Raw genomic sequence first — 21,385 nt, forward strand, 5'->3', positions numbered from 1 at the left:
GTACCACAGCCCTACCAATGAGCAGTATTAGATTTTGCTCATGCACATGTAATGGGAGGTCATCTTGGGGTCAAATAGACACTAGAGCATATACTCCAGCGGTTCTTTTGGCCTGGTGTCTATGAAGAGGATAAGAGGTTTTGTGAGTCGTGTCCAGAGTGTCAGATTACTGCTCCCACAACGAATTTCCGTAGTTCACCGGCACCTCTTCCCATTATAGAGGTACCTTTTGAGCAGATCGCTATGGATCTAGTGGGCCCTGTGGCAAAGTCGGCTCGGGGCCACCAACACATATTAGTGGTAGTGGAGTATGTGACCCGTTATCCGGAGGCCATTCCTCTCCTACATACAGTGGCAAAACTTATTGCCAGGGAGCTATTTGCTATGTTTTTCTGCATTGGGTTGCCCAAAGAAAACCTTACGGATCAAGGTACTCCTTTTATGTCCAAAGTGACAAAGGAGTTGTGCAAGCTGCTCTGAATCAAGCAGTTACGCAGGTCGGTACCACCCCCAGACAGATGGGCTGGTGGAAAGATTTAATAAAACCCTAAAAGCTATGTTAAAAAGGGTAGTATCCCAAGATGGGAAGGACTGGGATATGTTGCTACCATATTTGATGTTCACCATCTGAGAGGTACCCCAGTCCTCAACAGGGTTTTCCCCGTTCAAACTGTTATATGGCAGACATCCCAGTGGCCTGCTGGACATTGCCAAAGAGACATGGGAGCAAGAGACTACTCTCCATAATAGTGTAATAGAACATATTTCAGATATGCAGGACCAGATTGCATCAGTGATGCCTATTGTGAGAGAACATCTAGTAGAGGCTCAGGCAGCTCAGAGCCATGGGTATAATAGAAAAGCCACAGTAAGGAGCTTTTCCCCGGGAGATAGAGTACTCGTGCTCGTATCCACTGCTGAGAGTAAGTTTCTGACCAAGTGGCAAGGGCCCTAAGAAGGTCGAGAAAAAGTTGGAGAAGTTAACTATAAATATATCAGCCCGGGTGGAGAAAACCAGAACAAATATATAATGTGAACTTGTTAAAGGCATGGAAGGACAGATAAATCCTGTGGGCCACTGAGCCGCTGCTCGGGAATAGTGTAGACCCTCCAACGTCAGTCCCGACAGAGGTCGGAGTAAAAATAGCAGAACCCCTGTCAAAACAACAAAAATGGGAGGTCAGGAAATTAGTACAGCAGAATATAGATGTCTTTGCAGAAAAGTCCGGCAGTACATCGGTGGTCCAGCATGACATTGTCACCGAGCCACAGGTAAGGGTATGAGTGAAACCGTACCATGTGCCAGAGGCCCGGAGACAAGCCATTATGGAAGAGGTACAGAGAAATCTTAGCCTAGGGGTTAGAGGAAGAGCGAGTGGGTCAGTCCTATTGTGTTAATTCAAAAGCTGGACGGATCGTTACAATTTTGTAACGATTTATGGAAATTGAATGAGGTGTCGAAGTTTGACCTTTATCCAATGCCCTGGGTTGATGAGCTGATTAAAAGACTGGGCCAGGCCCAGTACTTCATGACACTGGATTTAACCAAGGGTTACTGGCAGGTACCTCTGACAAAATCGGCAAAGGAAAAGACCGCCTTTGTCACATCGGAGGGACTTTACCACTATGTCGTTTTGCCTTTTGGGTTACATGGGGCCCCTGCCACGTTACAGAGGCTAATGGACATAGTCATAAAACCCCATTGGAAGTATGCATCTGCCTACTTAGACAATATTATTATTCATAGTGGCGACTGGCAATGTCATTTGTCCCATGTACAGGGACAAACTCACTCAGAGATGCGGGCTTGACTGTGAATCCTCAAAAGTGTGCAATAGGGCTAGAGGAGGCCCGTTATTTGGGGTACATGATTGTTTATTTGGGGTTTTATGATCCCACGGCCAAAGTCGAGGCCATTCAAAATTGGCCCCAACCTCTCACTACGAAGCAAGTAAAAACATTTCTTGGCATCGTTGGGTATTATAGGCGATTTATACCTAAATTTCGCCAGGAAGGCTGCACCCCTGACCGATCTGCTGAAAGGAGAGAAGTCAATCAGGATTCGGTGGAATCCTCTGACAGAAGAAGCGTTTCAGGCCCTGAAATTGGCCCTATGTGAACAACCTGTCCTTTTCAACCCCAACTTTAGGGACAAACTCATCATCTAAACTGACGTGTCTGAAGTAGGGCTAGGAGCAGTTCTATATCAAAAACTAAACGGAGAAGAACATCCGATCACTTATTTAAGTAGAAAGCTTACCCCAGCAGAAAATAACTATAGCATAGTGGAGAAGGAGTGCCTAGCCACCAAGTGGGCCTTGGAATCCTTACGGTACTACCTACTGGGGCGACATTTTCGCCTGGTGATGGACCATTCACCATTGGTCTGGATGAGGAATTCCAAGGAGAGAAATGCTCGGGTCACCAGGTGGTTTCCCTCCTTACAGAATTGTAATTTCTCGGGGGAAATATTGAGCCGGAATGCTCCAGGCTAATGCGGATGCCCTGTCACGAGCATTCTGTTTTGGTGGTTTGAACAGAGGGGGGTATGTGAGGCAGTAACAGGGCTCATATATGAGGGAAGATATGTGTCTACTAGAATGGTGCAGGAAACCTATTAGAGGAGATGCATATCATGGTTCGCTGTTTTTCACCTGAGACATATCAAAAAAGGTGCCCCCTCTTGGTGGAGTAAAAGTCAGTACCTAGTGTGTCCACTAGGATAGATAGTGGACACTGTTGATACTTAGTATAGCTGGTATCAACTAATCCGGGCCTGGCTTTTATTTGGAATAGGCAAAGATCTGGGTGCTAATTCCTCACGATCCACTCCGGGATTTGCAGGTGGCCCATGTCCACGGTTCTGATTTAAAAGTCAGCAGCAAGAAGTAGGGTGTGTCTGTATGAGTGAGAGGCTTACAGATCACAGAGAGCAAGGCATGTGTGAAGCAACATGGGCCTGAGGACGGTTCTAAGTGAGACCCGAGCCTGTATCACTCTGTTCTTGTGTTATGGACTGACTACCTGACCCAGCTGTGATCCGGCTGTACTGCGCTGTAAGTTGGCTGGAACTATCAATAAACCGAAGTGGCTTTGTTATTTCCCTGCCTTTCTTCAACACTGGTCATAGGAGCTGACAGCTTTACAAGTGACATCGGGTGATAGGAGATAACAGGGTAACAAGAATGACATTGGGTGATAGGAGATAACAGGGTAACAAGAATGACATCGGGTGATAGGAGATAACAGGGTAAAAGGAGTGACAGACGATGGCAGAGGAAAGTGGTGGATCAAAACCAACAGCCAGAAACATGGGCCCTGGGCACTCCACTGCAAACCTGCTGCAATTCTGCCGTGTTTAGATCTATTATCTGGGTGGAATCAAACAAATTGCTACTTATTTTACCTATTGGTTTGCTGCTACTGTATGCTCATTTCATTGTGGATTTGTCTCAGATATATGCCCTTATAGTATACAGAGGTTAAATCTGCTGTGAGTCCACAGCAAAATTCACATGTAACGTGTATTTTACTGCGGATTTGCTGTGCAGATTTATCATTAATGCAGTGTGTTCAGTCTGAGCGTCTAGAGCAGTACAAGCTGTAATTGCAGCCCTGTGAACAAACCTTCATTTGACTGATTATCCCTGGCCTTTTAGAGACATCTGACCTGGTTCCAAGATATCCCAAGATTCCAAGTAAGCTCCACTGGAATCATTGGCACTCTGAAAATAGATCAGAAGTCAATCCCTCATCACAAATGAACCAGTTTAGCAGCCTGTATCTGCTTTGTGGAAGACCAAACGTAGGCTATGCCAAGAGTAAAAACTTTATGTTCACGCCATGGGAAAAACTTATTTTATACCAGTCTTTAAAAAAAATACGCTGGTGTACGATTCGCCAAAATTATTAAGAGGCACAGACCTCTTAATAATGTTGGTGCATCTTCTGGAGGTCCATTCATCAGAAAATAAAATTTATGCCAGTTAGTCCCACCAACAGACTGCCCTCTCCAGCACACACCTCTCTAAGGCCGAATGCACATGGCCATTGTGCGGCCTTTCCGTGCATCGGGGACCGCAATTGCAACATCCGTGCAGCGGGCCAGACCCATTCAACTTGAATGGGTCCGTGGTCTGTCCGCACCACAAAAAAATGACATGTCATATTTATTTGCGGTGCGGAACAACGGAAAGAAACACCACGGAAGCACTCGGTAGTGCTTCCAGTGTTCCGTTCCGTGACTCCGTTCTGCATATCCGGAATTGTGAACCCATTCAAGTGAATGGGTCCGCATCCGTGATGTGTGGTGCACACGGCCGGCGGCCGTGGATTGCCGACCCGCCGTTTGCGGGCCTCTATATACGGCCATGGCCGCCCATTGGCCGTGTGCATGAGGCCAAAGGGTGACAGTGTCAGAAAAAGGAGATTAATCACAAATTTTGACACAAGGTGGGACTAGTACTGAATTTGTCTACTTTTCTACGACAGAAAACTGGTGTAGAAGTATAAGTTCCCCTACCATGTTTGCAAAAACATACCAAAAACAGCCTGAGGTCTCATTCACATTTCCATTTTTCACTGACGTGGACTGTCTGCATTTTATACGGACAGTACACGTACCGATTGATTTTAATGTGTTTGTTCACACGTAAGTATTTGTTTTACTGACCATGGATCAGTGAAAAAATCACGGAGACATGCAGTACTTTGATCCGTGATGTGGACAAAACACGCCCATTAAAGTCTATGGGTCCGGGAAAATCACTGACACAACACGGATGGCATCCGTGTTTGGTCTGTATTTCACTGACTACTAGTAGGAGATGCTGTGGAAACGTATTTTCAGCTGAGTAGTGTCTGGAATATGGAAGACACATGGAGAGCAAAAAAACGGACACATGGATCAAACATGGACTTTTCGTGGACATCTTCACGGATGAAACACAAACAGATTTTTTAATGGACATGGAATTGTGAACATGGCCTGATAGGTTAATTAGTCTGTGTGTGGGATAAGGAATTTTGATTGGGAGCCCCATTGATAACAGGGACTAATGTGAGTAATGGCTACAGTATCTCTATGCAGCTCTGCAGAATGTATAGGCATTATATAAGCAGTAGGAAACCAAAGCATTCATCACTTTATACTACTAACGTTGGACACTCCCTACTGTAAATGATATTATATAACAGACAAACGTCCACAAGTCATATACAAGCTTTCATGGTTTAACACATTCACAATTTTTTTTTTAAAGATCATGATACATGGTTTCCCCATAAAAAAATGTTCAGTGTCATAAAAATTAACTTAAGTAAATGGGGCGTTTTTGCTAACTAATCGAAGAAGATAGATTTGGCGCACGCAAAACGAATGCAATTTATTCATTTCTGACAACCGCCAATAAAATGGAGCAATTAATTGAATTAAGGTTCCTACAAGCACAGGAAACCATTCAACTCAACTAGAGTGATTTATCAAGTCATAAATATCGGCATAAAACTGATAGCTTAATGAAATGCTAATTGCTTGCTTGTAATTAATAATGCTTCATGATGAATAATGAACATATTCCTAACATGGCATTCCTTGTTCGATAAAATATGCACATTTTTATGAAATCCTTTAAAAAAAGTGAACAAGTAAATGAGTTTATTCCCAAGAAGAATGTTAAATGCTTAATTAAATCAGTCGATTTCATAGCCAAAATTCATTGACATCTCGCAATTGCAGAGCAAGACATGCATTTATGATGAAGGGACGGACATGTATATTATAGTTACATGAGTGCATTATGCTGTACATTTTTACCCGTGGGGGGGGGGGGGTATACATTCTGGTTTATAATGACAGAAGGGTTTGCATCTGTAATATACTAATCTGAAATCATTTTCCTTCTTTAATAAGCCAACATATCCTTTTTTTTCACCTGAATCTGTATGGAGGTAAGGAATGCTGATGTCAGCATATTTTCCCCTATGATGGAAAATTGATTGCATGATGAACATACAATTTGTCCAGAAGTTAATGGATGAATAGCAAGCAATATGCAATAATGGTCCACTCCAGATGGGTATTACCAACTGAGGGTGTGTCCCCGCATAGTCAATATAGGTAAATAGACCTGATTGGGCATCTGCACCCTAGGCTAAACAGCCTTCCTCTAGTCGGCTGCTAAAACTACCACTTTAATTTTTTCAAAAAAATAAGTAATTGCATGGTCCAAACAAGTGTGAGTTAAAATACTTGTGTCCCATGTGGTTATTAATGTTCTGGTGTGGAAGCTTACCATAGAGTGAGACTATTACATTTCTGTCAGTTAAAGCCTCCTGGATACCCTATCTCTAATATGACAGACATGGAGACACAAGCTAATTAAAATGGCTGAGACAAACACCAATTTCCACCCAACATGTTTCACTGCAGAAGCAGCGTTATCAGGGGAATAGTTATACACACTGTAGTCCCTGTTTATTCCCCTGATGATGCTGCTTCAGCAGTTTGTGTATAAAGCATTAGTCAAAAGTAATCCATATATCCAATGTTTGCAGACTGCTGCATTTTATTTACTTCAGCCATGTCGTATGTGGACCTGTGCATTTTTTATAGGATGTGCTAACTAATTTTGCCCTGCATCCTCCTTTACCTGAATTCATTTGCAGCCTAGGCCCAAGGAGAAACTAGTCATTTTTGAGAAGATTTCCACGTGTAATAGGTCACCTCATCATAGTGGATGGACAAAATATACAAAAAGACCTCATATCAGGGTCAGACTGGGGTTCCTTTGGCCCACCAGAGTAAATCATTCTCGGGGCACAATGCTCATATCATCAATAAAGTCAAACAGGTTTTGATTCAAACTAGTACCTAGTGACAATTTATTCACTTCAAAGGCAGTTCCATGGTTTTTTTTTCTCCTGGACCTTTAGGGCCCATTATGGTAGCTCTGCTACTATGGTGGGCCAGTCCAATGCTGGATATTGCGATAGATAGGCAGACAGACAGATAGATAGATATGACATGTACTGTACTGTCTAGTCGCTGGTCTTGCACTCTTTTCACATTGCATCCACGGGATCCAATAGGCGGGAAGTTTTCAGTCTGGGAGCGAATTAAAGGGGTTTTACACACTTTAAAAGACAGCAAATTGGCAGCTGCATATGCAAATGAGCACGTGATATCAGAACATTTCATGACATTAAGGCATTCCATGACATCACAGTGATGGCCCTGGCATAAGAACACCAGACACTATTGGGGCTGCTCATTCCTTTGCAGGAGCGTGACCTGCGTGGTCAGAGGCTACAGCAGGTATCTAAGGTGATTCTGCAGCTTCCGCTATACTCACAGGACACCCCGGGGGGGCGGGGGGCACCTTCATGGGGATAGATACATAGATGGATAGATATCCAAATGTTTTTTTTCCTCCTTGACTTTTGGGGCTCACACTGGTATCAGAGTCTGGGCCCACCGGAGTATCCTCTGGTAATCTGATGGGCCAGTCCAACACTGCCTCACTGCCAGAGGTGTAACTTGACCAGCATGCACTTTCTATAATACCGGTGTCTTCTTATGCAGCGCTAGGGCCTTTGGGCCCCCTCAGGCTCCTGTGCCGGGTAGCGACTGCCTCTGCACCCCCTAGCTACGCCCCTGCCTGGCTATACAGCCTCCACAGCAGGAAGAAATGCAGTATTATTTGCTATATGTTCAAATGATTGGGAACCATGTAATATATGTGCAGCTCAGAGGGGAGGCGAGGAGGGAGAAGTGGTAGTGAAGATGATGGTAGAAGTATTCACATTTCACTGTGGCTAGCTCCACCCTGGCCCCCTGTTGGGCTGTACAGTGACTGGGGGGCACACCCTTTCTTCCCTCAGGGCACACTCTGGGGTTTCTGTCTGGTGGTAGCTGGATGAACTGGATGGTGGACAGTTTGGCTGGGTGCAAAGCAGGAGTACAGATACAGGGCTGGTGGGTGGATGGTGGAGTCAATAACCAGGCCCATTGGTTGCCATACATAAATTGGGCCAGATCTATCATTACACTTACATCTTACTCCACTTTTACATATGTCCAAAGTCACTTTTGGCTAAGTCAGATTTATTAATGGTCCTTTAATACTGTGATAAATGTGGTTTGACGGTAGCAGTTTATCCTTCAGTAAGCGGCTTTACAAAAGTCGCACGTCTTTACGAAAAAGTCGCATGTTCTATTAAAAAGTTGCATAAGATAAGCATGGTCCTCACTGGAGTAAAATTGAGGAATGTTTTGCACAATTTTTTGTGACTTTTTAAATTGTCGCAATAGTAACTCTTTCTAGAAATTCATTTACATAAGAAAACATGCCCACTTTCAGAAAACTGGCGAGCATGGCGCAGAGCCAATAAAAGTCGCAAATTTTTGCGCAGTTTTAGCGATTAAGCAAAAATTTGCGACTTTTTCACTCCATTTTTTGACTCTGGCCCATAGTAATTTTTTTTTTTTTTTTTACTGGATTTATTATAGGAGTAGTGGTAAATATAGCAGCAAAGGCACAGTTCCAAAATAAATCACATAGGTTACTTTTCCCAATAGCTGTGTATAGGCAGCAACAATGATGGTAACTGTAGTACTCCCTGTCTCTTCTTCTAAGGACACCTTGCAGTCTCTCCAAATAACAACCAGCATGTTATTCTGTACTTGTTAACCCTTTCTGCAGTTCCTGGGCTGAGAGATGCACAATTTTGATCCAAATGGCCAGTCCATCTCAAAGTGTGGTAGGTGCTGAATAGTCCTTTTCACATCAGCAACATCTCAATGCCATAAAAGAGAGATACCTTGCTGCCCGAATCCTGCATTGACTGGAAGGTTTTGGACCTTTTAAGATGGCTTATTTCCTTGTCTCATGAGTACTCCGGTAGTAGACTAGCTTCTTTTGCAGCTGTAGTCTCAGAGACAGAGGCTCTTTGGACCTGGGCCTGGTCTGCACACATACTTTCTGTAGCTCTGCTCAGACTAGATTAAGGCCTCTTTCACATGGTCAGTAATTGGTCAGAATTTGATCAGTATTTGTAAACCAAAAGCAGGAGTGGTTTCAAGACACAGATGAGATGCAAATATTTCCATTACATTTTTGACCACCTCCTGTTTTTGGCTTACAATTACGGATCAAATACTGACCACATGAAGGAGGCCTCACTAACTAAGGAGCGAGTAACCTAACCAGTCTTTCAATGTTAACCCTATATGCTGCCCGTACATTGCTATTTGGGAAACACAGTGCATGGAAAGATGCAGTATGTGCTTTAAGAATAAATCACAACATTTAACATACGGATGTAGTATAGTTAACACACATGCTTTATGAAACGTTTTATCTAAACTGAATGCGTTAAGCAAACACCTTCAATTGCTTTTCAATGGCTTTTGTTTCAAGATAACGCGATGATTTAAGAAATTTGAGTTAAGAGTTTGTGTGTTAACCCTGCTACATCTGTAGCAGCATTAAATGAACCATTTTGGCAATAAATAACCTTTTGCAGTAGTCCTCTGGGGTACTGTATATGTATGAGCATTGTTGCCAGGGCAAGTGGGGGATCTGGCCAATGGAGGTGGATCCCAAATGGGAAACCCCATATATGAAACCAATGTGCCCTAAAAGACGTTATAGGAAGCGTTGTCATTGTGAGACAGCTTCTCTAACCCTAAGACTATTATTAAAGAGAATCTGTCACCTATTTTGACCATATAAAACCGTTAACATAGCAATGTGCAATAAAGTACCTTCATTCCAGCAAGGGTCTTCTTTCTTTTATTCAACTTTTCATTTAGATGAAAAAGCAATTTTTCTGATATGCTAATTAAGCCTCAGGGTGCCCAGAGGGGCGTTATTACTCTCCTCTAGTGCCCAGTAACGCCCCCCTGCAGTGCACCACACAAGAAAAAAAGGAAAGAAAATCCATAGGTCCCACTGCAGTGCCCAGCCCGCCTTTCTTCCAAGCCCAGCATGCCTCCTAAGAAATACATTTACTCCCACATCCTTGCCGAACGGCGCCGCCGCCTCCACTACGTCATGTAATTTATTCACCCCACCATCCTTGCATCCTCCTTTCTTGGCCTCCGAAATCCCGCGCAGCCGCAGTATCGCTGACTGCCTGCGCCTGTACCATACTCCTGGTCCTGAGGACAACAGCCTCAATAGTGTCACTGGGCATGCACCGAGCCCAGTGACGTAATCAGAGCGCTGTTGCCTCAGGACCCAGGAGCATCGTACAGGCATCGTACAGGCGCAGGCAGTCAGCGGATTTCAGAGGCCAAGAAAGGAGGATGCAAGGATGATGGGGTGAATAAATTACATGACTTAGTGGAGGGGGCGGCGCCGTTCGGCAAGGATGTGGGAGTAAATGTATTTCTTAAGAGGCATGCTAGGCTTGGAAGAAAGGCGGGCTGGGCACTGCAGGGGGACCTATGGATTTTCTTTCCTTTTTTTCTTGTGTGGTCTTTACAATAATTCATTTTTATATAGTTTTATGTTTATGTAGAGGGTGCCATCTTTTTGATCTTTTCTTTCTTTTCTTTTATACTGACTAGGCATAGAATAGAACAATTCTCAACTGTCACCAGAATTATTTTTTATTATTTATATATTATATATTATAATTATAATTCTTAACTAAATAATTCATGCAATCCAAAGGAAAATCAAACAGAACACTTACTTGGATCGAAGACCCTTTTGTCTGTCATTGGGACACATCCAACGGTTAGAAGAGTTTCCAATCACTGTGTCTGTCATTGTTCCTCAGTACCTATGCAACGATATGTAATTATACAGTCAATATATTTACATGCTATATACAGTAGTTTTATGGAATACACATATAGGTCATACTACAGACACATACATTCATAAGAATTGCCTGTACTTTTGGCTGAAACTTTTGTTAGTTAAAAGTAGCTTGAGTTTCTTGTACCTGCAGTAGATCACAACTGCAAGTAAAACAAGAATGAACTAACCAAAGATTGTAAAGTGAAATAAAAAGCATAAACGACAATATAAAATAAAGCAATCCAGTGACAAAGCAAGCTAAAGGAAGTGTAACCAAAAATTGTATCTGCCAGTTAAAACCGGATAGCAACATATATCCTTTTTCTAATCTGTTTTTATTTTCTAATTGGAATTTTTTAATGCTATTTCCTGAACATGATTATGTGCAGAGGGCATTGTACAAGGAAAGAATAGATAAGCTTTGACAATCGCCTATTGTGAATGGTGGATCCTATCTTATCTATACACATAGGTGATATCATTACATACAGGATGAGAATGACAGCTAAGCAGGTAACTGCAGTAAAGTGATCTGTACAAACCAAGAAGTGGCACCTATTAAGTTTAGTGGCCAGTGCAAAAAATGCTGGATTTTATGGTTTTGGTTTAAATTTTTCCTAACTCATGATACACGCATGTGTCATAAGCTGGGCATTAGAATGGAGGAGTTAAAAGATGTTCAGTTACTGGCGGGTCTATATGAGGAAGGTAACAGGTATATTGGTGATGGCCCATTTACAGATTTGAGAAATTCTTCTAAAATGTTTCCTCCCATAAATGACAACACCCCCATTGACACCTTTGTCATGGTTGTCACTCAGGACCTTCAAAAATTGAAGGGTCAACATCTAGGTCATGACAACCTTAGTCCCCATGAAAGAAAAGCATTGGGAGACTTAGAGGGTGACTTGAATATAGTCATTAAACCCTCAGATAAGGGGGGCAATATTGTCATTATGGATCAGGAAGCATACCGTGACATGTGCATCAGAATTCTACAAGATACCACCACTTATAGACGCCTTTCGTCGGGCACAACTGTCTGAACTCCTAAATGAAGCTCTGAGGGAGAAGCTTATTAATAAAACCGAACTGGAGTTTTTGCTACCTAAGTTTCCGGTCCGGGCTGTGTTTTACAGCTTACCTAAGCTTCATAAGCTGAGCACACCACTCAAAGGCAGACCTATCGTGTCGGGTATTGGGAGCCTCACGGCCAATGTTAGTACTTATATTGACGTGATTCTGAGGCCCTTTGTGGCGTGTCTACCATCCTATGCCCGCGACACGATGGATGTCCTACAACGCCTAGAAGGTATTCATTGTGACGCAGATACTTGGCTTGCTAGCTTGGATGTGGAGGCCCTGTACAGCTCTATTCCACACGACGAGGGGTGTCTAGCTGTACGGGCCTTCCTCCAATAGAGAGGTGCACACCTCAACCGTCACAACATCTTTGTGATGGAATTACTAAATTTTGTCCTGAGTCACAACGTGTTTCTTTTTGATCGTCAGTTTTTCCACGAGCTCAGGGGAGTTGCGATGGGCAGTCCATGTGCCCCGACTTACACAAATCTCTACCTGGGCTGGTGGGAAAAGGAGGTAGTCTTCAGTTATGCCATGGAGCAGTACAAGTCGTCGATAATAATCTGGATCAGGTACATCGACGACGTGTTCTTGCTTTGGAAGGGGACGAAGGATTTGTTCACCAAATTTGTAGCTGAACTTAACAATCAGCTAGGTCTATTCTTCACGTCCGATATACAGGAGCAGGCAATCACATTCTTGGACCTGACTGTTGCCGTGGGAACAGACAGGAAAATCACGACCAACCTGTTCCGTAAGCAGACAGCCACGAATAGCCTATTGAGTTGGGATAGTGGCCACCCCCTGGCCCTCAGACGTGGTATTCCCAAAGGCCAATATCTGAGGGCCAGGAGGAACTGCTCAGAACTGAGGGACTTTAAGGTGGCCGCGAATGATTTGAGGTTACGGTTCACATGCAGGGGGTACCTGGAGCAAACACTCAGAAGGGCTTACCATCATTCGATGAGTGTCAGCCGTGATCAACTACTGATCCCTAAGCAGAGGCCACAGGACCAAAATCTTCAGAGAATCATAGCCACATATGATAAAGCAGAAACATACAAACCGGATTCCAAAAAAGTTGGGACACTATACAAATCGTGAATAAAAACTGAATGCAATGATGTGGAGGTGCCAACTTCTAATATTTTATTCAGAATAGAACATAAATCACGGAACAAAAGTTTAAACTGAGAAAATGTACCATTTTAAGGGAAAAATATGTTGAATCAGAATTTCATGGTGTCAACAAATCCCCAAAAAGTTGGGACAAGGCCATTTTCACCACTGTGTGGCATCTCCCCTTCTTCTTACAACACTCAACAGACGTCTGGGGACCGAGGAGACCAGTTTCTCAAGTTTAGAAATAGGAATACTCTCCCATTCTTGTCTAATACAGGCCTCTAACTGTTCAATCGTCTTGGGCCTTCTTTGTTGCACCTTCCTCTTTATGATGCGCCAAATGTTCTCTATAGGTGAAAGATCTGGACTGCAGACTGGCCATTTCAGTACCCGGATCCTTCTCCTACGCAGCCATGATGTTGTGATTGATGTAGAATGTGGTCTGGAATTATCTTGTTGAAAAATGCAGGGTCTTCCCTGAAAGAGATGACGTCTGGATGGGAGCATATGTTGTTCTATAGAATATATTTTTCTGCATTGATGGTGCCTTTTCAGACATGCAAGCTGCCCATGCCACACGCACTCATGCAACCCCATACCATCAGAGATGCAGGCTTCTGAACTGAGCGTTGATAACAACTTGGGTTGTCGTTGTCCTCTTTGGTCCGGATGACATGGCGTCCCAGATTTTCAAAAAGAACTTTGAATCGTGACTCGTCTGACCACAGAACAGTCTTCCATTTTGCCACACTCCATTTTAAATGATCCCTGGCCCAGTGAAAACACCTGAGCTTGTGGATCTTGCTTAGAAATGGCTTCTTCTTTGCACTGTAGAGTTTCAGCTGGCAACGGCGGATGGCACGGTGGATTGTGTTCACTGACAATGGTTTCTGGAAGTATTCCTGAGCCCATTCTGTGATTTCCTTTACAGTAGCATTCCTGTTTGTGGTGCAGTGTCGTTTAAGGGCCCGGGCATCCAGTATGGTTTTACGGCCTTGACCCTTACGCACAGATTGTTCCAGATTCTCTGAATCTTCAGATGATGTTATGCACAGTTGATGATGATAGATGCAAAGTCTTTGCAATTTTTCACTGGGTAACACCTTTCTGATATTGCTCCACTATCTTTCTGCGCAACATTGTGGGAATTGGTGATCCTCTACCCATCTTGGCTTCTGAGAGACACTGCCACTCTGAGAAGCTCTTTTTATACCCAATCATGTTGCCAATTGACCTAATTAGTGTTAATTGGTCTTCCAGCTCTTCGTTATGCTCAAATTTACTTTTTCCAGCCTCTTATTGCTACTTGTCCCAACTTTTTGGGGATTTGTTGACACCGTGAAAATTGGAATCAACGTATTTTTCCTTTTAAAATGATACATTTACTCGGATTAAACGTTTGATCTGTCATCTACGTTCTATTACAAATAAAATATTGACATTTGCCATCTCCACATCATTGCATTCAGTTTTTATTCACAATTTGTTTAGTGTCCCAACTTTTCTGGAATCCGGTTTGTAATATACGGGATATCCTTCAGAAACATTGGCCTATTTTGCAATCGGATCCTGATATCGGTGAACTAGTGTCAGATCGTCCCGCTATTACATATCGTCGCAGTTCCAATATACGGGACCGTCTGGTCCACAGTATCTATTCACATCCCACATCTGATATCTGGCTCCATGTTGTAAATGCATCATCTGCAATAATATCATGAAGGGGTCATATTTTATGAGCCAAGTGACGAAGGAGAGATTCTCTATCAGATCCTTCATTAGATGTACATCAGTGGGAGTGGTGTACCTCATCACCTGTGAATTTGGTGTACAGTATGTGGGGAAAACCAGACGTGAGCTACGGAGACGCTTTGGCGAACATCTATTGGATATTAAGAACAAGTGCGATACATCTGTCGCACGTCATGTATGTGAGCTTCATGAGGGTAACCCAGACGTGCTGAGTGTCCAGGGGATTGAACATATCACCACATCCATTCGTGGAGGGGATATTGATTTGTCACTGCTCCGCAAGGAGACACAATGGATTTTCAAAAACTAGATACTGTTCACCCCAAGGGACTAAATGAGGCGCTGTCATTTGCCTGTTTCATATAGAGCTCCTATGTACCATTAAATGGAGCTCTATGGCTTCAGTAGTGTGTCTGGGATTCACTTATATTTAGTGTTTATCCCATGTAAGCCACTATGGTGCATATATACGCAGCGATGTTATTATAGTATACATTTCAACTGAAATATGCTGCCTGCTTTGCTCTACCTAACTATTTTTTGATGATTCCTTCTGTAATCGACCTCTCTGCAATACCCTAGCCAGCTTCTTCAAGCGCTGTCACTTGACAGCTTGATGACCGCATTAGAATATTCCTCTTTACATGCGAGCATAGCTTTGCTCCTCCCCGTGATGGTGCGACAATGTCGTCAGGGAGCGCATATGTGGATGCGCCTCTGTCCCTGATTGGATGTCGGAGCCGGCACCCACCATCATGGGGGCGGGTCTTAGATTACTTATACCCGGCGTGCGGCTAACCACACACGGCCATCAAAGCGCTGAGAGACGCACGCTACAGTGCGGTGCTTCAATTATACTGACATCTAAATAATGTGTAGTTCGCTCCTGATGAGACATGCAACTGACCGGGCATGTTGAAACGCGTAGAGCGTAGTATGATGTCATCTGTGCTCACTGCTTAGGGCATATACCAGCAGTGATACCGTGATCACTAGACTGCCGATGTGTGAGCGCAGCTTAGTAGACACATCACCCAGCTAACAGGGGAGCAGTATCTGGGTACACCCGGACCCACTGTGCTGCACGCACCGAGCTGACAATCCACCAGACTGCTATATACATACATGAGCAGTTTCAATACTAGTGGATTGGACTTTTAGTGCTAGCCCCAGGCTGAGTGCTGTATACATTATACCCTGTGAACACAGGCTTGATGTTTATCAGTGTAAACTGCAGCATGCTTTTGGTGTTGCATCAGTTTCTAATCAGTTTTTATTTTCTAATTGGAATTTTTTTATGCTATTTCCTGAACATGATTATGTGCAGAGGGCCTTGTACAAGGAAAGAATAGATAAGCTTTGACAATCGCCTATTGTGAATGGTGGCACCTATTAAGTTTAGTGGCCAGTGCAAAAAATGCTGGATTTTATGGTTTTGGTTTAAATGTAGATATTAGCCTGGATTAGCCCAACACTGGATTCTTGCCATATATACACAGGTGATGTAATCAGGCTATCAGAGTGTTGGATGGAATATTATGAGATCCCTCTCCGCACTACTGATCTCCTGTATGCCTGATTTTATCTATACCCATTAAACTAGTCCTAATAAATTATTTATTATTTTTGTTAGTAACGTTCTTTCAGGCTGTGAATTTAAAGGAAGTGTAACCAAAACTTGCATCTGCCAGTTAAAACCGGATAGCAACAAAAAAAAAACGATGTATATCCTGAATGGCACGGGTCCGCTGAGAGCTGGTAGTGTAGTAAGTAGGATTCCATTGAAAATGGTGAAATATATTAGCATAATTTAAAGAAAACAAAAAGTACTATACATTGTCTATGAAGTTCTTAGTACAACAAATTAGGCACAGTGTAGAGCCACTGATAATGCAGTAGATGGGATCTAATGAAGTATTTGAAGGAACTAGTAAAGGCGCTATAGGAACTGGCCAAACCTTATGTGGGATAGTGGCCCTCTGCAAAGGGCATTTTCGATGGAAAAGGGGAGTAGGTATTGTATGATAGGGATAGGTGGTGAATCTTATCAACTTAGGATGAGCAAAGTGCCCTCTGAACCCTGTATAAGTAATAAGAGTTTTGTACAGTTAAATGTTGGGAATATCCAAAAATGTACATATACAGTCGTGGCCAAAAGTTTTGAGAATTACATAAATATTGGAAATTGGAAAAGTTGCTGCTTAAGTTTTTATAATAGCAATTTGCATATACTCCAGAATGTTATGAAGAGTGATCAGATGAATTGCATAGTCCTTCTTTGCCATGAAAATTAACTTAATCCCAAAAAAAACTTTCCACTGCATTTCATTGCTGTCATTAAAGGACCTGCTGAGATCATTTCAGTAATCGTCTTGTTAACTCAGGTGAGAATGTTGACGAGCACAAGGCTGGAGATTATTATGTCAGGCTGATTGGGTTAAAATGGCAGACTTGACATGTTAAAAGGAGGGTGATGCTTAAAATCATTGTTCTTCCATTGTTAACCATGGTGACCTGCAAAGAAACGCGTGCAGCCATCATTGCGTTGCTTAAAAATGGCTTCACAGGCAAGGATATTGTGGCTACTAAGATTGCACCTCAATCAACAATTTATAGGATCATCAAGAACTTCAAGGAAAGAGGTTCAATTCTTGATAAGAAGGCTTCAGCGCGTCCTAGAAAGTCCAGCAAGCGCCAGGATCGTCTCCTAAAGAGGATTCAGCTGCGGGATCGGAGTGCCATTAGTGCAGAGCTTGCTCAGGAATGGCAGCAGGCAGGTGTGAGCGCATCTGCACGCACAGTGAGGCGAAGATTTTGGAAGATGGCCTGGTGTCAAGAAGGGCAGCAAAGAAGCCACTTCTCTCCAAAAAAAACATCAGGGACAGATTGATCTTCTGCAGAAAGTATGGTGAATGGACTGCTGAGGACTGGGGCAAAGTCATATTCTCCGATGAAGCCTCTTTCCGATTGTTTGGGGCATCTGGAAAAAGGCTTGTCCGGAGAAGAAAAGGTGAGCGCTACCATCAGTCCTGTGTCATGCCAACAGTAAAGCATCTTGAGACCATTCATGTGTGGGGTTGCTTCTCATCCAAGGGAGTGGGCTCAATCACAATTTTGCCCAAAAACACAGCCATGAATAAAGAATGGTACCAAAACACCCTTCAACAGCAACTTCTTCCAACAATCCAACAACAGTTTGGTGAAGAACAATGCATTTTCCAGCACGATGGAGCACCGTGCCATAAGGCAAAAGTGATAACTAAGTGGCTCGGGGACCAAAACGCTGACATTTTGGGTCCATGGCCTGGAAACTCCCCAGATCTTAATCCCATTGAGAACTTGTGGTCAATCCTCAAGAAGGCGGGTGGACAAACAAAAACCCACTAATTCTGACAAACATCCAAGAAGTGATTATGAAAGAATGGGTTGCTATCAGTCAGGAATTGGCCCAGAAGTTGATTGAGAGCATGCCCAGTCGAATTGCAGAGGTCCTGAAAAAGAAGGTCCAACACTGCAAATACTGACTCTTTGCATAAATGTCATGTAATTGTCGATAAAAGCCTTTTAAACGTATGAAGTGTGTGTAATTATATTTCACTACATCACAGAAACAACTGAAACAAAGATCTACAAGCAGTTTAGCAGCAAACTTTGTGAAAACTAATATTTGTGTCATTCTCAAAACATTTGGCCATGACTGTAGACAAGAGTTAGCATGTTTTATAGGTTTTCTGCGCACAATGTAACCAGTTTACATAAGAATTATTTCAAGAGCAGAAATACCATAGTTTCACCGATTCCGTCCTCAGTTTATTGGTATATTTTTAAACCATTATTCTAATTCAGAAACTACTCGATGTGCAAATGAGGAGAAATAGATTCATGAATATAATAGCAAAGCTTTACAAATATGGACAGAAGAATAATCCTTTACTGAGAGCACAGACCTTTATGGTGTTTACTTTAGGTGTATGCAACTAAATACAGCAATTTGTATTATATTTGAGAAACAAAGTATTAGTGGCTCACCAGTCCTCCTGATGGATAGGTGCACACCCCTTAGCACCCCCTGTGCTAAAATGAACCTGAAGATAATATAATAAACTGGATGAGGGGCACTCTAAATTTGGCCACACATGAATTAGGATGCTAGATTTATTGTCACATATAAAATCAGCAAAAACACTATTAAACAGTATAAAACAATATAAACAACAATAAAAAAAATTGGATATATAAATGACAGATTTTGACAGCTTTTTGATTCCAGAGGGGAAGCAAACCAGGCTGGTGCAGTGAGCTGCATTTATATTAATATAAGCAGATATATAACGCGAGTTTGACCGCGACGCGTGGTTGATTAAGTGTGTGACATAAGATTAAGTGACTTTAGATTCAGGGACTTCGGAGGGGGACTGCAATTAGCCTGTATATTATTACTACATTGTATTGTATTTTTTTCTTTTGTGGTGTAATCCCCATTTAGTATGTGTTGCACAATTGACAACGCAGTCCAGTGCACATCTTGCATGATGTATGCAGTCCTGGAACAGCCGTTCCAGGGTGAATTTCTTTGTTCAAGATGTGAGCAAATTACCCGTTTGGAATCGCTAATCGAGTCTCTAAATGGGCAAGTTGCAACACTGAGAGGCATTGACAATTTGCAAAAAAGTTTGCTTCTCACCGAGCAAGCACTCTTTGGGGTAGATGAGGGAGAGGGTGACAGAGAGGAGGCTGAGGAAAGTGAGGTAGCTAGCTGGGTAACATTTAGAAAGCGGGGTAGAGGGAAAAGTGCCAGGGAGGCTAGCCCTGATCTGACACACCCCAACAAGTTTGCACGTTTGGCAGATGAGGGGGATGTCAGTCCAGGGACGGCACTGCCGCAGCCGGACACTTCCTCTGCCAGTCAGGGGAATGTCAGCTCCGGTAAGCAGGGGACCAGGAGAGCAGGGCAGGCCAGACAGGTGCTGGTAGTGGGAGACTCAATTATTAGGGGAACAGATAGGGAAATCTGTCACAAAGACCGTGATCGCCGAACAGTGTGCTGTCTTCCTGGCGCTAGAGTTCGACATATCGCGGATCGGGTTGACAGATTACTGGGAGGGGCTGGAGAAGATCCAGCGGTCATGGTCCATATCGGAACCAATGACAAAGTTAGGGGTAGGTGGAGAGTCCTTAAAAATGATTTCAGGGATTTAGGGCAAAAGCTTAGGGCAAGGACCTCAAAGGTAGTATTTTCCGAAATACTACCGGTACCACGGGCCACACAAGAAAGGCAGCGGGAGATTAGGGAAATTAACAAGTGGCTCAAGAACTGGTGTAGGATGGAGGGGTTTGGGTTCCTGGAGAACTGGGCCGACTTCGCTGTCGGCTACAGCCTCTATCGTAGGGACGGGCTGCACCTCAATGGGGAAGGAGCAGCTGTGTTGGGGAAGAAGATGGCTAGAAGGTTGGAGGAGTGTTTAAACTAGGGACTGGGGGGGAGGGTAATTACACTATAGAAGGGGAAGATAGTGCAGATAGAGACCGGGGGCAAGGTAGTGGGACTGGGGGAGAAATGGAAGGAGGGACAAGAACAGTTCAGAAGGAAAGGTGTAGGGTAAAAAATATACATAAACCTCTCATATGTATGTATACTAATGCCAGAAGTCTGACTAATAAAACTGGTGAACTGGAATTAGTGATGTGTGAGGAGGACTATGACATAGTGGGAATAACTGAGACATGGCTGGATGATAGCTATGACTGGGCAGTTAATGTACAAGGTTACAGTCTGTTCAGAAAGGATCGTCAAAACCGGAGAGGTGGAGGGGTCTGCCTTTATGTAAAGTCCTGTCTAAAGCCCACACTCCGTGAAGATATAAGTGAGGGACATGAACATGTGGAGTCACTGTGGGTAGAGATACATGGAGCTAAAAACAACAATAAATTACTAATAGGAGTCTACTATAAACCACCTAATATACCAGAGTCCACAGAAAATCTACTACTAAACGAGATAGACAAGGCGGCAAATCATAATGAGGTGGTTATTATGGGGGACTTCAACTACCCAGATATAGACTGGGAAACTGAAACTTGTATATCTCATAAAGGAAACAGATTCTTGGCAATAACCAAAGACCATTATCTCTCCCAACTGGTTCAGGACCCGACTAGAGGGACGGCCATACTGGACTTAATATTAACCAATAGACCTGACAGAACAACAGACGTGCAGGTTGGGGGACACCTGGGAAATAGTGACCATAAAGTAATAACCTTCCAATTATCATTCAAAAGAGCGTTTCTACAGGGAGAAACAAAAATACCAAACTTCAAAAAAGCTAAATTTAGCCAACTAAGAGAGGCCATAGGCCTAACTAACTGGGACAAAGTCCTCAAAAATAAAAATACAGCCAAAAAATGGGATATCTTTAAAAACATCCTAAAATCTCATTGTGAGAGGTACATACCGTATGGGAATAAAAGGTTAAGGAACAAAAAGAAACCAATGTGGATAAACAGAACTGTAAAGAAAGCAATAAATGACAAAAAGAAAGCATATAAAACCCTAAAACAGGAGGGTAGCACGGAAGCACTGAAAAACTATAAGGAAAAAAACAGAACATGTAAAA

At 43.0% G+C, this 21,385-nt stretch overlaps 1 protein-coding gene across 1 annotated transcript in view; it reads right to left on the reverse strand.

Moving 5' to 3' along the window:
• Positions 1 to 21,385, reverse strand: part of RPH3A (rabphilin 3A) — a 278,685-nt gene that overhangs the window by 161,254 nt on the left and 96,046 nt on the right. Inside the window, exon 2 of the mRNA XM_040419660.1 lies at positions 10,702 to 10,791. Within this exon, the coding sequence (XP_040275594.1) occupies positions 10,702 to 10,778 (77 nt within the window). The 5' untranslated portion in view covers positions 10,779 to 10,791. The remainder of the gene's footprint in view (positions 1 to 10,701; positions 10,792 to 21,385) is intronic.

Source organism: Bufo bufo, chromosome 2, assembly GCF_905171765.1.
Source record: "Bufo bufo chromosome 2, aBufBuf1.1, whole genome shotgun sequence".
In the NCBI taxonomy this organism is placed as follows: domain Eukaryota; kingdom Metazoa; phylum Chordata; class Amphibia; order Anura; family Bufonidae; genus Bufo; species Bufo bufo.